Source organism: Zootoca vivipara, chromosome 4 (genome assembly GCF_963506605.1).
Source record: "Zootoca vivipara chromosome 4, rZooViv1.1, whole genome shotgun sequence".
In the NCBI taxonomy this organism is placed as follows: domain Eukaryota; kingdom Metazoa; phylum Chordata; class Lepidosauria; order Squamata; family Lacertidae; genus Zootoca; species Zootoca vivipara.
This window is the reverse complement of record NC_083279.1, coordinates 65,686,541-65,703,445: the sequence shown is the minus strand read 5'-3', so window position 1 is coordinate 65,703,445 and position 16,905 is coordinate 65,686,541. Positions and strand designations below refer to the sequence as shown.

Here is a 16,905-nt window from a genome sequence, read left to right as displayed (position 1 = left end):
ACTGAAGCATTGATACTGGAAACAGTTCTATTGGGCCTCATTGGCTTACTTGTCAGACCCTAAACTCCCTATTTTTGCATGCCACATTTTGAGATTCCTAAATAAGAACACAAGAAGTTGATATTACCTTATAGAGAGCTAGGCTTTCAGTCCATGCAGCTCAGTCCATTGTCTACCCTGACTTGTAGCAGCTATTCAGGGTTTCAGGCAAGGAAACTGATGAATCTGGGATCTTGAGTTATGGCACTTCCCTATATTAACCTTTGTGGTGAGATACACCGGCAAAGGGCCCCCAGACGTTTAATGGTCTATTGACCCGGTACCTCCCTCGCCTATATTCTTCCCTTGCTGCCACCAACCAGTAAATCTGCGTACTGGTACACAAATATTGGATTCCAATCAGGTGAAAGGTAAACCAAACAATTAAGTTTATTTAGGTGATGATCTTACAAGCATATAAATTCTTCACGGTATCTCAAGTACTTTTGCTTAAACTTAACCTTTAGCTTTAGTTCCCCCCTTTCCCTCCCTGACTGAAGTTCCCTTCTTATTACTCTCTCAGATTCTGCACCACTGATCATCTCACTAGCTTCTCTAACCCTCTCTCTATCTCAAAATCCTCTCCACCTCACTCATCCACTCCTCACCAACTCTTGTTTATCTCCTCTTCTGACTGACTGCTTCTCTTTATATCCCCCTGCTTCTGCCTGGAGAGCTCCTATTGGCTATTCACCTCCCATGCAACTTAACTCTTGCTGGTCCCCTAGAGGTGAAACACCACAACCTTCTACCAGATTTTTCTCACCTCTCAGCTCCCTATAGCAAGCATAATACAGTCATACCTTGGAAATCAAACGGAATCCGTTCCAGAAGTCTGTTCAGCTTCCAAAACGTTCGGAAACCAAAGTGCGGCTTCTGATTGGCTGCAGCCAATCAGAAGCTGCAGAAGCCCCATCAGATGTTTGGCTTCCAAAAGAATGTTCACAAACTAGAACAATCACTTCTGGTTTTGCGGTGTTTGGGAGCCAAAACGTCTGAGTTCCAGGGCATTTGGGATCCAAGGTATACATCTGAAAAACAAAAACAAATGTTAAACCTTCAGGGTTTATCCAGAAAGTTACTTGCTGTTTACCAGCTTTATTTTAGCTTGTTTCTAAACCCTTTACTTGTTTGCTTGTGGGATAAAATATTTTATTTATTTATTTTTGTCCATAGAAGGCAATAGAAACTCTAAGCTTGGATTTTTTAAAAAAATCTTTATTTTTTCCCCCTTTTGGTATTATTTCCTTAGACGTTTCAAACGTGAATCATTCTCCCACTGTGTTTTTGACAACTTGGCTCATGCCTTCATTTTGATGGAAGATTGTTTGTGAAGGCAGAGCCGTTGGAATTAAAGTTCATTCCCATTTTCTTATACCCATAATATTTGTGCAGCACCTTTGATCTTTCTTGAATGTTCTTCAAACATCCATGTCTTAAGAACCTGCACACAAGGCTGCTTGCTGAGATCAAAATAATTTTTATGCATGTCCTCAAATAGCTTGCCTGTGTGTGGTATGGCAGCGAAACACAGTGAAGAAAATAAACGAGCTCTTCCTCATTATGATCCTTCCTGATTTTATTAAATATTTTCTTCCCACTCTTCTGCTTCATGATGAAGTACCTTTGGAAAGGTGCATATTAAAATGTTTTGATATGGGTTTGGTGGCATGAGATAACCTATATGAGAGGAGCACTTGTGGAGTTTTTAAGATTGGTTTCAATTATTTTATTCGTGTCTGTTTTAAAGAACAGTTATCTCCTGTGTGCCTTTTGGATGGGGCAGACAAAATGTGAATAAATACATGTTTAAAAATAGATCACTTAATGATCTTTGGTGGAAAATGTGCTTAGGCAGTAGCTACATGGGTTGTGTCTGAGGGCCACATTCCCTTTTGGACAGACACCTGAGGGCCACATGCCAAGGGTAGGAGGGCCAGAGGGGAAAGGGAGCAGAGCAGTGCAAAAAACTTTTATCTTAGTACAGTTGCCTAGTTTCTACAAAACAAAGGGACCCAAGGGTCATCTAGTCCAGCCCCATGCAGTGCAGGAATCTCAGCTAAAGCATCCATGACAGTTGACCATCCAGCCTCTGCTTAAAAACCTCCAAGGAAGGGTTTTAAAATAAAATAAAATAAAGAGGTTGCACACCCCTCTCTATCCTCCATCCAGGCAAGTATTACCATAGTTCAAGGACACATTTCTACCAGACAAAAACAATTCGGTGGAAAACAGGGATAGTTTTAGTCTGGAGGTAGGAATGCAGCCTGAGAAGAATTCCAAGGGTGTGTGAGAGAGAGGCCTTGGAGGGCTGCTTTTGGCCCCTCAGCCTGAGGTTCCCCACCTCTGGTATAACTGAGTGGAAACCATGGTTGGCATCCGTCTGTCTCTAGAGACAATGGAGTGCACCTCCGGGGGTGAAGTCAAACTGCTGTGTTAGCAGCACCGAAGTTGCCTGGGCAGTGTGTATGGAAGTCCTGGGCTGCCCATATGACAAGACACACCCACCCACACCCTCAGACTCACTGATGTGGTCCAAAGGAAAGCAGAGCAGTTCGTTTGGCACCAGCTTGGGTTTAGCCACTGTCGCATGCTGACAGCATCTAAGAGTCACAGGTCAGAGCTGAGTGCAGGGAGCAGACCAAAGGTGGACAAGTTACCCACCAGAGATCCTACCCCTCCCATAACACCCTCTACCCTCCTAATGGAAAGTATAGTCAAACAATATTCACTCTGGGAACTGCTGCACACAGATGCCATTTGCAGTGTCCCCTACATTTATGTCGCTGAAGGGGACCAAATAATAATAATAATAATAATAATAATAATAATAATAATAATAATAATAATATATTAGCATATCCAAATAGCATATCCAAGAGGAATGACTATGTGGATTGACTCTATCACCATGAATGTGGGGAACTTTGGATGGCATTGTTTGAATGTTAAAATCTTTAACACATTTCAGTGACATGTCTTTGCAGCCTCTATTTAGGGCGTGTGTTTATCCTTTGACCCCACAGAGCTAATCTTTTTCTTTATTTGGCTGTTCCTTTGGGGTCTCTTTCTTTCTGTTCTGCCCCCCCCCCCGGCCCCGGCCCACTCCCAGCTTCTGTTTCTGTCTTATTCAGATTTTTTGTTTGCAACTTGTTTTGGGATTTTACGCTTATCAGTTGTGCTGCAGATCTGCTTAGTTTCAAATGGCAGGTATAATGCTTCAATAAGTAAATCAGTTTATGTTTTCAAAGCATTTGTGACCATTACAATGATCGGTTTATAACACTCTTTGTTTTATTTACAGGTGTCAATATTTACGTGGCTCAGCCTGACCGTCTGCTCCTTCTGGCAAATGATATGATATCAGATAGAAATAATCTCACTTACCAGAATCTTGGGACAGGTATGAGCTGTGTCATTTATATTTAGAGGGATGTTTACTTAACACACGGGAGGAAGCGCTGCAGTGAAGAGATTTTTTTTTTGGCAGTGTATGTACCCATGTTTTTTGAATGTGAGAGTCAGAGAGAAAGAGAGAGAATGGGAGGATGGTGAGATGTGCTTTGTGTGAGTGGAAATGAATTGATGTACACTTTAGGCTCTGGGCAAGCTCAGTTTTGGCCACTGGCATATGCTTCTGTGAGGAAAATGTTCCCCACCCTAGTCATAACATTTAATGGTTCTGGTACTGTTTCAGGGGTCAGCAAACTTTTTCAGCAGGGGGCCGGTCCACTGTCCCTCAGACCTTGTGGGGGGCCGGACTATATTTTGAAAAAATATATGAACAAATTCCTATGCCTCACAAATAACCCAGAGATGCATTTTAAATCAAAGGACACATTCTACTCATGTAAAAGCATGCTGATTCCCAGAATGTCCGCGGGCCAGATTTAGAAGGTGATTGGGCCGTATCCGGCCCCCGGGCCTTAGTTTGGGAACCCCTGGAAATGTTGATGCCCAACTCTGCTGTACAATTCTGTCTCCATCCCTATCGTTCAACCCGGACACTGAGGTCCAGCTCCGAGAGCCTTCTGGTGGTTCCCTCCCTGCGAGAAGTGAGGTTACAGGGAATCAGGTAGAGGCAGGGAACCACTTCTCAGCCGTGGCACCTGCCCTGTGGAACACCCTCCCATCTGATGTCAAGGAAATAAACAACTATCTGATTTTTAGAAGACATCTGAAGGCAGCCCTGTTTAGGGAAGTTTAGAATGTTTGATATTTTAATATTCACTTGCGAGCTGCCCAGAGTGGCTGGGGAAAACCAGCCAGATGGGTAGGGTAGAAATAATAAATTCTTCTTCTTCTTCAGGTTACTTCAGTAATTCACAAAATAAACCTGCACATGCTTTTTCAAAAGTGAGTCCTGTATGCTCTGTGGGGCGTATTCCTCAGTGGATGTGTTTAGTACTGCAACCTCACATATGCAACTGTGGTCTGCTACAGGAAAACAAGCTTCATTTGGTTAGTCTTTCTGTTCAATAATGCTGAGTTTCCCAATTAGCTACCTATTTTAAGAAACCGGACAAGTAGGAAAAAGACAATGTATCCGTATAGCTTTAACTAGCAAATCCTGCCTATACAGATGAGGCAGGCACTCAGCAATGAAAGCTAATCAATTTCAACTCTGGCTGACCTTCAGCTGGAAAAGGTTCTTCTTGCACCTATGAAAACAAACTGTTTTATCTGTGCTTCGTTGGAACTGCCAATAAAACCATCTCAGAAGTCATACTTCAGCAGGGAACTCCATATCAAAAACAGCTTAAATGGAGTCTAAATTTAAAAATAAATGTAGATATGTGATCAGTGTGGTATGGAGAAATCTGAACTTATTAATAGGAAATATTGCATTAACTTTCTGTGTTCCTAAATCGTCTTGAAAAATCCATAGTGTTTAACTGGAACCAGATCTTTGTCCCACAAACCTGCTTTGGCTACCTTCGTTCAGCTCTGGAACAAATGATGTGCAATTTCTGAACATATATTTCACCATCTACCACATTTGAGGTTAAGGGGAAGAGTTTTCCATTTCAGGGCAATTTTCCAGATCTTTATGGGTTTGCTGGCATGTTTGTCTGTGGTTGGTCAAGAAGGGAAGTAGCAGGAACTTTTTTAGGCAATATGCATCTGGTTGTGGATTGCTGGGATATTAAACATCCAGAAGGGGAACATATCCTGCTCCAGTCCTTAGGCGGCTGGTATGTGAAGCTGCTCATAATAACTCTAGCAGTTGAATCAAATTGTTCTTGTGCATTTGGGTGGAGTAATGGAAGATACTTGCCAATGGGTAATTTTTTTCATGTGCTTTGACTCCCTGTCACAGATGGATAGTCTTTTGCATCACCACTGATAAATCTATACCAGGCATCCCCAAACTGCGGCCCTCCATATGTTTTGGCCTACAACTCCCATGATCCCTAGCTAACAGGACCAGTGGTCAGGGATGATGGGAATTGTAGTCCAAAACATCTGGAGGGCCGAAGTTTGGGGATGCCTGATCTATACAGTGTTGCCAACAACTTTAGGGGGGGGGAATGCTGTGTGTTTTGTTAACTTGCAAACCTGGGTCCTTCCATCTAAGATTGCAGGCCACGCTTAGGCAAAACACACAGGTTCCTTCATAGGTGGAATAGAGAAATAAAGAGAAACAAAGCAATTTTATACAAATCGAACTGGAGATTAGTTTTATAATAATAATAATAATAATTTATTATTTATACCCCACCCATCTGGCCGGGTTTCCCCAGCCACTCTGGGCGGCTTCCAACAGAAACATTAAAATACACTAATTTGTTAAACATTAAAAGCCTCCCTTATTAGGTTAAAAAAAAGTAATAAACTTCAGTTCCGTTTATACAGAAACTTCATATACCAAGGAACATGTCTGCTTTTGCTATTGATGGAGACCAAGACCTGGGGAATAGGACTTTTTAAATATATATATATATATTAAAAATATATAAAATTGTATGCATATTCTTCTTTGTCCCTGCAATCCTCTGAGGCAGTCCTAGATGCATCTGAAATGTGCATAGCACCTGATCTAAGCCTGCTGCCTCCCCACACAGCACATTTAAAACCAAGATGTGCTCCCTTAAAATCTGCTCTGGGTTTTTTCACACACACCCCCAAGCAGATTTGGGGGTGGTGCAATGGGATAATGAGGGAGGGGAATTCAATCCCTGTGTGGATTTAGTTGGAAAGAGCCCCATGTTTTAAAACTAATCTCATGGCTTCCATCAGGATTCTCGACATGAGACTCCTGCCCAGATAAATGTACTTAGGATCGTTAAGGTAAAGGGACCCCTGACCATTAGGTCCAGTCGTGACCGACTCTGGGGTTGCGCGCTCATCTTGCATTATTGGCCGAGGGAGCCGGCGTACAGCTTCCGGGTCATGTGGCCAGCATGACAAAGCTGCTTCTGGCGAACCAGAACAGCACACGGAAACACTGTTTACCTTCCCGCCGGAGTGGTACCTATTTATCTACTTGCACTTTGACGTGCTTTCAAACTGCTAGGTGGGCAGGAACTAGGAGCGAGCAACGGGAGCTCACCCCATCGTAGGGATTCAAACTGCCGACCTTCTGATCGGCAAGCCCTAGGCTCTGTGGTTTAGACCACAGCGCCACCCGCGTCCACTTAGGATCTTAGTCTTAGCCTAATGTGTCTCCTAGAATTGCCTGGGATTCTAACCCTTCTCAGGCGTAACAAATTCTGTGTTTTTCAAGAACTAGCTATGCCATCCCTGATAAAGACAGGATTGCACTACATACCGTTGTACCATATATTAGAAATGACATCCCATTAAGTATGAGAAACTTTGAGACTTCAGGTTGGATTGTGCTTCTTGGCAGGCAGGTGCAAAATAAAATACTTCTCCATGATAGTATTTTGATTGGAACTGTATTCATATTATAAAACATGAGTTTTTGTTCGAAGTCAGTTTACCAGCTTACTAAAACTGCCAGCTGAATCCAGAGAGCTTTGGCAAAGGAACAGCATAGATTGTGAATCATGCTACTATGACCCTTGCCAGTAATTCCATATATGTAATTCTGCTAGCTCGGCAAGATGGGAGACCTCATTAGGGGAGGGTATAAAGCAGGCATCGGCAACGTTTTCCGGCCGTGGGCCAGATCATTCCCACAGACGATCATCCGTGGGCTAGACATGCACCGGACATGCACAGAAGCGATTTCCAGTGCCCATGCTGCCCATGTCCAAAATGTCCGCAGCACCAGAAATTGCTTCTGCGCATGTCCGGAAACCGAAAATCACATTTGGACATGTGACAGAAGCAATTTCCAGCTATGCGCTGCCCATGTCCAAAATGTCCACAGTGCCAGAAATTGCTTCTGCGGCTGCACGGACACGATTTCTGGTGCCACTTGGCGAGTTACCACACTGCGCCGGTTTAGCGCAGTGTGTGGGGGACTTGCTGAGTCGGCAGCTCGGTTCATGGGCGGTCCGTGGGCTGAATAAATGGCCTCCATGGGCCGCATCCGGCCCATGGGCTGGACGTTGCCGACCTGTGGTATAAAGTGATTAGAGTGTTGGACTAGAACCTGGAAGATAAGGGTTCAAATCCCACCTCGGCCAGGAAGCTCGCTGGACCAGTCACTTTTCCTCAATCTAACCTACATTTAGGGGTGTTGTGAGGATAAAATGGAAGCCAGGAGAGGCCATGCACACTCCTTTTTGCTTTTTGGAGGAAAGGTGGGATATGAATGTAATAAATTTAATAATGTGGTCTGATCACCAAAGAAACTCTGGGTAATCTTGAAAATTTAGACAGGGCAATGCCAAATGAAACTTAGCACCCATTACAGTAGCCAGTCAGATATTAACCATCCAGCCCTTGTACCTCATTTTTGCAGATATAATAATAATAATAATAATAATAATAATAATAATAATAATAATAATTTATTATTTATACCCCACCCATCTGGCTGGGTTTCCCCAGCCACTCTGGGTGGCTTCTAACAAAATATTAAAATACAGTGGTCCAAACATTAAAACTTCTCTAAACAGGGCTGCCTTCAGATGTCTTCTAAAAGTCTCATAGTTATTGTTCTCTTTGACATCTGGTGGGAGAGCGTTCCACAGGGCAGGTGCCACTACCGAGAAGGCCCTCTGCCTGGTTCCCTGTAACTTGGCTTCTTGCAGCGAGGGAACCGCCAGAAGGCCCTTGGCGCTGGACCTCAGTGTCCGGGCATAACAATGGGGGTGGAGATGCTCCTTCAGGTATACTGGACCAAGACCGTTTAGGGCTTTAAAGCTCAGCACCAACACTTTGAACTGTGCTTGGAAACGTACTGGGAGCCAATGTAGGTCTTTCAAGACCGGTGTTATGTGGTCTCTGTGGCCGCTCCCAGACAGACAGCTAAAACAGGTTCTTGTGTCCCTGGTGGGTTGTTGTACATTGCTGATTTGGTAGAAACACACACTGGGCAGGTCTGGTATAGTTATTTCTTCCACCACATTGAGATAACCCTCTTCTCCACCTTGATTTTTCTTACAAGGTGGTTATTTGAAACCTCCCTGAATTTTTATTAAGTGCTTTGAAACACATTCTCTGAAAGTAACAATCATTATTGGATTATATGACCATATTTACTAGAAAGGCATTATGGATTTCATGTGATGTGAGTTTCTGCACATGAATTGTAATCTGATTGCAGGTTTAATGCCAAATAATTCCCTTTGCTGAAATGTTTTTCTTTTCCTTCTCTTTCTCCCTCTGCCTTCCTTCAGGTGCCAGTAAAATGATGGAAGAGTACAGTCACGTGCAAAACCAGGTAGAATTACAAAATCCCAATTTAGGGAAGGAGGGAGTGATGAATTCCCTTGAAAATGATCTCCAGGATATAATGGACAGACTTAACCAGAAAAAAAATTCGCAGAGTCTGAAGTTCAAGGCAAACGGTGATTGTGCTGGTTCTTACTTAACACTCTCACAGCCGCTGCCTCCCAAATCCAGCCCGGCGTCTAGTGTTAAGAGTATGTCGTCTGCTTCCAAGTTCCAAGGAAGCAAGCCGTTGGCTTGTGAGAGCTCTTACCTTTCAGAAAAGAACATCTCTGGGAAGCATCTGGGCTCCATTTCAGGCATGTCTCCATCCTTAAGTGGGTCCAGCCTAGGGAGGAGAGACTTTGATATTTACGTTCCCAGAGAAAATGAGAAACAGTTTGGACATCTGGATAAGTTTCCCTACTCAAAGTATAGTCAGAAGAATAAATCTTACGATAACGTCTACTTCCCAGGAGTGCTGGATGGGCGGAAAAACTCTGTGTCTCTTCTTGCCATGTGGAATGGAAGCTCAGGGAATGAAATAATTCTTTCACCACTCGGATACTCAGGAGCCGCTAGTATGCCCTCCAGCCCAAAGCAAGGCAGGAGGATGAATATTCAAGATATCCTTTCACTTCAGACCAGACCAGCTAAACAGAAGGACCCAGCCGTGGACATGTTGGGGTCTAGAACCAGGAAGTATTCTGGAGGCTCCCTGAGCCATATGGGAGTTTATAGCCGTTCTTTACCCAGGCTTTACAAATCGTCAGAAAGCCAGCTGGTGCCGCTAAGTTTACCCCCAAGGAGCTCCCTTGGGAACACCAAAAGAAAAAAGATTGTGGAAAAAGATCTTCTACCTCAGAGTATACTGGATGCTGACAATTACCTTAACTTTTCTTCCTACACCTCAGGGGGTTTGCCGCATACGAACTTTGCATCTGAAACCAATTCCTATGTGAATTCAACTCTCAGTGTTCCTGCCAGCCCCCGCATGGCTCGGAAAATGCTCCTGGCTTCTTCTTCCCCGTACATGCTTGACGACTTTGACAGAGTTGGACTCTCAGGGACGAGCCCAAGCAATTCTTTCACCCCTGTGGATCCCGAGAGAGCGTTCCCTATCAGAAGGAAAGTTTCCAGCAGTTCCATGGAGTTCGAGGAAACGGAGCTGGAAAGCCTCAGGCAGACCCCTTCCATCCGGGAGCGAAAGAATAGCATTAGTTCTGTTTCCGGAAGGGATGACCTCATGGACTACCACCGGAGGCAGAGGGAAGAAAGGCTGAAAGAGCAGGAGATGGAACGACTGGTAATGATACTTTCTGGTTAATTTTTAACAAGCCATTCTGCTTCCAAGCCTAACTTTGCCCAAGTTAAAATTATTAAGACAGTGTGTGTGTGTGTGTGTGTGTGTGTGTGTGTGTGTGTGTGTGTGCTGCTGTTGTGTTTTCAGTTTTGGGTGTTTGACCTTGTACATGGGTGAAACAGTGTTTACTCTGTCAACCTCCGAAAGTCAATTGGCCATGTAGTGTCCTGCCTTGAAAACTGGGCGGTCTAATGAAATCATATGTATGATGTAGGAAATTGATAGGAATTGCAGCCATTCATCCTGCGCGTTCTGCCAAGATGACCATATACTTAAAAGCCACAAATCATAGGCTGCAAGGATACAGCACTTAAATAAAAAAAGTTGATGTCATTGTTTTGTGGTGGTTGGGTAAGTAACTCATGTCTCCAGCCTAAGCTGTTCGGAGCCATTCTTGTATGCATTTTGTTGAAGAGAGCAAACTGGAAAATATTGTGACAGCATGCAGACCAGAGTATGGTCTGAAGGCATGTGTTGGCACCACCTTGCGGGTGGCGCTGTGGTCTAAACCACTGAGCCTCTTGGGCTTGCCGATCAGAAGGTCGGCGGTTTGAATCCACATGATAGGGTGAACTCCTGTTGCTCTGTCCCAGTGCCTGCCAACCTAGCAGTTCAAAAACACACCAGTGCAAGTAGATAAATAGGTACTGCTGCAGCGGGAAGGTAAACAGCATTTCCTTGCACTCTGGCTTACGTCACAGTGTTCTGTTGCGCTTGAAGTGGTTTAGTCCTGCTGGCCACATGACCTGGAAAGCTGTCTGTGGACAAACGTCTGAAAGCGAGATGAGCGTCGCAACCCCATAATTGCCTTTGACTGGACTTAATGGTCCAGGGGCCCTTTACCTTTTACCTGCTGAAGATGGGTGGCCACCTGGGAACCAAATGTACCCTGCCTCAGGTTCCGTATCAGAAGAAAGGCTGAATGTAAATGCAAGAAAATAAATAAATAGATTGTTCAGTCGGAGCATATTTCCATTTGGAGCCATCATAGCTTGTGCCAGACAGATTTTAAAAATGGTGAGATAGCACAGGACTAACCTTCAAAGCACTTTTTTTTCCAGGGAGAGTGCACACATGCATGTTCATCATTGCATGACTTGCAGTAAGTATCAAGTGGTGACTTGAATGTGTGAACGAGTCATTCCATAGAAAACAGAGTACCTCAAATAACAGTGGGCTTCATACATGCAGCTGCAAGTCATCAAGCCCATGCACCCGTAAGTGATGAGAAATCTAACAATGTATGTGCATTCTGCAGTGGCTCTAAGCCTCTTGTCATTGGTTTGCAACAGACAGCAAGTATTCTGGTGGTTCCTGTTCCTAGTGCATTCTGCTTGAAGGATGGAAGGTGCAGAGAAACATGTTTCAGAGGCATAGTGGGACATTAGAGTCATACCAGGTGTCCTGTGGCCCCACATGATAGAGGATACTTCAGTGCTGATGGTAAAGGTAAAGGGTAAAGGGACCCCTGACCATTAGGTCCAGTCGTGACCGACTCTGGAGTAGCGGCGCTCATCTCGCGTTATTGGCCAAGGGAGCTGGCATACAGCTTCCAGGTCATGTGGCCAGCATGACAAAGCCGCTTCTGGTGAACCAGAGCAGCACATGGAAACGCCATTTACCTTCCTGCCGGAGCGGTACCTATTTATCTACTTGCACTCTGATGTGCTTTCGAACTGCTAGGTTGGCAGGAGCTGATGTGGGTATACAGAGCTAAAAAGAGAAATCTCTTAATGGGAGATTTGGAGGAATCGGTAATTATACCCTTGTGAAAGCTTGAGGAATAATACTTATCATAAAGATAAAATGACAAAATATTTGTTTCAGATTTTGTTTGGCTGTTGTTTCCCTTACAGCAGCACTTTCTTCTCCCTTTTAGCAGCTTCCATCCTGTAATAGGATGTAGGCCTGCTGGTTTGTAACATGTGAATGAGCCTCGGTGTTTACATATGAAGGAATTTCCTCCCACTTAATTTAGTTTTCCATTTTTAGCATTCTACAAGGGTAATTGTCTTTCAAGTTGGCCACTCAGAGCGCTGGGATTGGGGACTTTGTGTTCAAAACACTGAAGGGCGTTAAGAACCAACAAGAACAGCTCTGGAAGGAAGCGTATATTTGTCGGGCAGACCCCCTTCCATCCTTGGCTTAATGCTTTTTTTTTTTCAAAAGGTCAGCTGTTCTGCAGCTGTAATTGTACTGTCCTTCAAAGGAGCCTCTTGGTGTTGTGCTTAGTTACAGGGCAGGCTATGATGCCAGACTCGCTCTGCGTTTCTGCCCTGTGTGTGGAGAATCAAGCAAAGAATCTAGATCCATTTCCAGTGGATAAATAAGAAACTAGTTTTAGCATCTTCTTTTCCTTACTTTTTATTATTATTATTATAAAAAAGTGTTCAGCATTAATTCTTCTCAGAGCACAATAATTTATTCTGTTTTCTTGAGAACTCATTCAAACGCACAAGTAGGGATGTTACATTTCCAGGAACCCTCTAACTATGCCATGGAGGATTCCCTGCTTCTTCAAGGAAAACAAGTTTAACAAGTTAGCATATTTTTAGTAACATGGTTCTTCTGCGTGTCTGACAAGAGGCAGGGCTCAATCTTCTGGGATCTTTCAGTGACACGGGGACAAATCATTTGGCCCAGTTGGTTAGCCTTTGCTTCTCCGTGTTCAGGCATTGAACTGTGGGATAGCTCAGCTGGTAAAGCAAGAGACGCTGAAAACCAGGGTCATAGGTTCGAACCCCACGCCAGGCAAAAAGATTCCCGCATTACAGGGAAGTTGGACTAGATGGCCCTTGTGGTGCCTTTCAACTCTACAATTGTCTGATTCTATTATTCTGTCTTGATTTCGTGGGTCAGGCTGCTGACATGTTGAAGTTAGGGAATGGACTGCTGAAGAGAAATGGACAGCTCTGCCTCTGGTGTCCAAGTTGAGTAAAACCAACCTGCAATTTAAGGAAGTGCACAGTTTTGCCTCTAGATGGTGCTATTTAATTAAAAATGCTGTAATAGATACACAGAAGCACGCATAGGGTTGGTTTCAGTTGTTTTGCATCCCATCTCAGTGATTAAAATAGAAAAAAAGGTTATTGATGTATGCTACTACTGCCGCCTGTATTTTGTTAGCCCCAAAATGGAAAATGGGCAAGGTCCCAACCAAAGAAGAATGGCAACCGAAGTTGACAGAATATGCACGGCTTGCAGACTTAACATATAGAATTAGAGAACAAGAACCTACGTTTAGAGACGATTGGAAAATGTTTATTGAATATATGGGGGGAAATTGTGTACACTTGAAAACGTTGGCAGCATTAAGATGAATTCAACAGTAAATAAGTTTTGATGGATGTAATACAGTCAAACCTTGGTTGTTGAACGTAAAGTAATCCATTCCCGAAGCCAGTTTGGCTTCCGAAATGTTCGACAACCAAGGCACAGGCTTCTGATTGGCTGCAAGAGCCTCCTGCACTCAAGTGGAAGCTGCGCCGGACGTTCAACTTCCATAAAACGGTCGAAAACCGGAGCATTTACTTCGGGTTTTTGGTGTTTGGGAAACGTTCCAAAATGGAAGCGTTCGGGAGCCGAGGTTTGACTGTAATGGAATACTGAATGGTTCAGTTTATGCAGGGATTTATGGTATGCAAAATGAACCATGGAAAGAGAAGAAGGGAAGTCACTGATATTTTAAGGATGCTTTAATGAGTATTCAAAATTGTAAAACAGAAAATTTAATAAAAAATTCTCTCTCTATATATTTTTAAAGCAAATAAAAAGGGCATATCTTCAGTCCACTCCAAGCGATCAGAATATGAAGTTCTCTGTCTGGAGAGCAATCTGGATCCTTGAGATCTGAAGAGGAAATCCACGGCAGCACTAAGATCAGGACATAAATCAGGCATAGGCAAACTCAGCCCTCTAGATGTTTTGGGACTACAACTCCCATCATCCCTGACCACTGGTCCTGTTAGCAAGGGATGATGGGAGTTGTAGTCCCAAAACATCTGGAGGGCCAGAGTTTGCCTGACATAAATCTTCTAACTAAAGAGCAGCCAGAAGGATCTCAGTGCTCAGTACCGCAGCACTGAGATGAGAGATAAAGCCCTCTGCCTGCTCTTTAACACTAAAGAGTCAGTTTTCATCTGTACCTCAGGGCAGGAGTGGGACTGGAGACATGTTCATTTCATGTTGCGGATAGCTTTCTGTGCAGAGTAAAAGGCACGCTCCCCAAGCATTGGAGTGGGAAGGGCTGGAAATGCTGATTATGTGTGTATGCACCTGCATGTGTGAATGAAGGGGTGCTGTGTTCCTGTATGTTTGGTGAGTGTGCTATGTGTGTACATGTGCTAGTTCATGTGGCCCACAGAAAGGCGTCTGGCTGCCAGTGTGACCTCAGGGCTGAAAAAGGTTCATCGCCCTATCACAGAATCAGAGAGTTGGACGATATAGTGTTAATATTAATTTATTCATTTTATATAAGGAGTATGTTCTGATCCGTGCTACATCTTGATTAGGCCCTTGAAGCAAAGCTAGGAGAATAGTAACATTGGCTGATCTCCTCGTACCACAAAGATCTCAGGGCTGCTTGCAACGAGACAAAAGAGAGGAAAATATAGGACACACACCAAGATGTATGTGGTCACACACAAACAGGTAAAAGGCCTCATTCCCCAAGAACATCAGTAGGATCACTGTTAAAGCAACCACCGCCAAGCAGCCAGAGAAAAAAACTAAAATCCAATCCCTGACAGCTGCTGGAGAGGCTGTTTCTTCATGCAAAATGGGCTTCTTACTTTGCTCTTCCTAGTGTAGTTTTGCACTTTTCCTGCTTGCAAAAGGTCCAATAAGAAAAGTGATATAAATTGGCACTGGAAAGTGCAGGTTAACAGCTGTTATCTACCAGTGCCTCCCAGATACCTTTGCACGAATGTATCGGGATGAATGCTCAGTAACTTTGTATGAACACGTTAGCATGAATGCTCAGTTGAAAAGCTGGTTAGGAAGCTCCCTGGTAGTCCTGGCACTAAAAAAGGAAGTAATGCTGCCACCTGGTGGTTTTTTCTGGGGAGAGCACTCCATAGTCAGGGACCTACAATTGAAAAGGTTCTCTTGTTGCCACCTTCTTCATAGGTCAAAGCCAGTGCTTCTCAAGGAGACATTGACCACATTACTCTTCTTATTATTGTGCTACTCAGGATGGTCTCAGGGGCCAATGGTTGTGCTGCTAGTGTGTGTAGTATAATAATAATAATAATAATAATAATAATAATAATAATAATAATAATTTATAAATTAAAATCTTATTGCCATTTCACATAGCAGATGCAGATGTGGGATTTGCTATCTTTGGGGTAATAGTGGTGGAATATACTAGGCAAAACAAGGACACATTACCTAAACAGCCTGGGCCCAGTATACCTGAAGGAGCGTCTTCACCCCTATCATTCAGCCCAGACACTGAGGTCCAGCTCCGAGGGCCTTCTGGCAGTTCCCTCACTGCAAGAAGTGAGGTTACAGGGAACCAGGCAGAGGGCCTTCTTGCTAGCCCTGTGGAACGCCCTCCCATCAGATGTCAAGGAAATAAACAACCACCTGACTTTTATAAGACATCTGAAGGCAGCCCTGTTTGGTGACGTTTTTAATGTTTGATGTTTTATTATTTTTATTATTATTCATATTCTGTTGGGAGCCAACCAGAGTGGCGGAGAAACCTGGACAGATGGGTGGGGTATAAGTAATAATAATAATATAATAATAATAATATTCTCAAATTAAATCCATATATTGAGATGCTGAATTATGAATGTGTCAAAAGCCTGGTTGATCTTACTATCCCCATATTTCATATTGCGGGTTGAGGTTGAGAAGTAGTGACACCTTAAAGGCAGCAAGTGAGTTCATACCTGAGGTGAGATTTGACACAAAGAGTCCCAGTTCACACTTGCTCCAGCTCTTACCTGTAGACTAGAAAACTCAGGAGGTAGGGAAGCTCCGATTTACATTTGCAATAACATACTGAATCTATGTAACACCACAGAATGTAAGAGAGCAGCAGTAGAAATGGAACAGATGGAACTTATAAGGGCTGGAGAAATGCAAGTCTGCTTTGCACTCTGCTGTTCCACCTTAGCAGAACTATAGATTTCACCACAGATTTATTTTGGGGGGGAAAGGTGGTTGTGACCCTATTATTGAACTATGAGGCTGAGGAGTAGCTAGAACCAAGGGCACAGAACATCTTCTGTGGCCAGCCATAGACTAATGGTGTCAAACCATAGGACCAGAACCCCTTTCCTCACCTGAAGGTAGATCAGTCACAGAAAATACAGTGTGCGTAAAGTTTCACAGTCTAATGGGAAGTACTTGAACCCTACCGAGACACTTTAAGATCTTGGGTGGTATTCCACTGCATTTTACTCAGCTTAGATCTGTTGAAACCAATGAACCTCATTTAGTCATATTCATTCATTTTAACGGGCCTACACTGAGTTATGATGCTTAGTTGAATACCATCCTCTCTAATAATCTCATTGTGTTTTTTCTGCTCTACCTAATTTCATGGTGGATTGTGCCCTCTGAATCCCCGTAGAATAGGCAGTTGTCTATAATGCGATGAGTGTCATATTTTGTGAAATATGCTGTGGTGATAAAAAGAAACTTGTGACTACATGTGCGCTGTTAATTCCTGCGAGTCTCCCGGTTGCCTCTCTGTTTTCCTG

General features: G+C 43.6%; 1 protein-coding gene across 10 annotated transcripts in view; it reads left to right on the top strand.

The window, feature by feature from the left end:
- The window catches only part of PHLDB2 (pleckstrin homology like domain family B member 2), a 77,058-nt gene that overhangs the window by 14,919 nt on the left and 45,234 nt on the right, over nucleotides 1-16,905 (top strand). For all 10 annotated transcript variants that reach the window (XM_060273678.1, XM_060273676.1, XM_060273677.1 and 7 more), the window contains exons 2-3: nucleotides 3,344-3,442; nucleotides 8,796-10,132. In XM_060273678.1, the coding sequence (XP_060129661.1) occupies nucleotides 3,397-3,442; nucleotides 8,796-10,132 (1,383 nt within the window). In that variant the 5' untranslated portion in view covers nucleotides 3,344-3,396. The remainder of the gene's footprint in view (nucleotides 1-3,343; nucleotides 3,443-8,795; nucleotides 10,133-16,905) is intronic.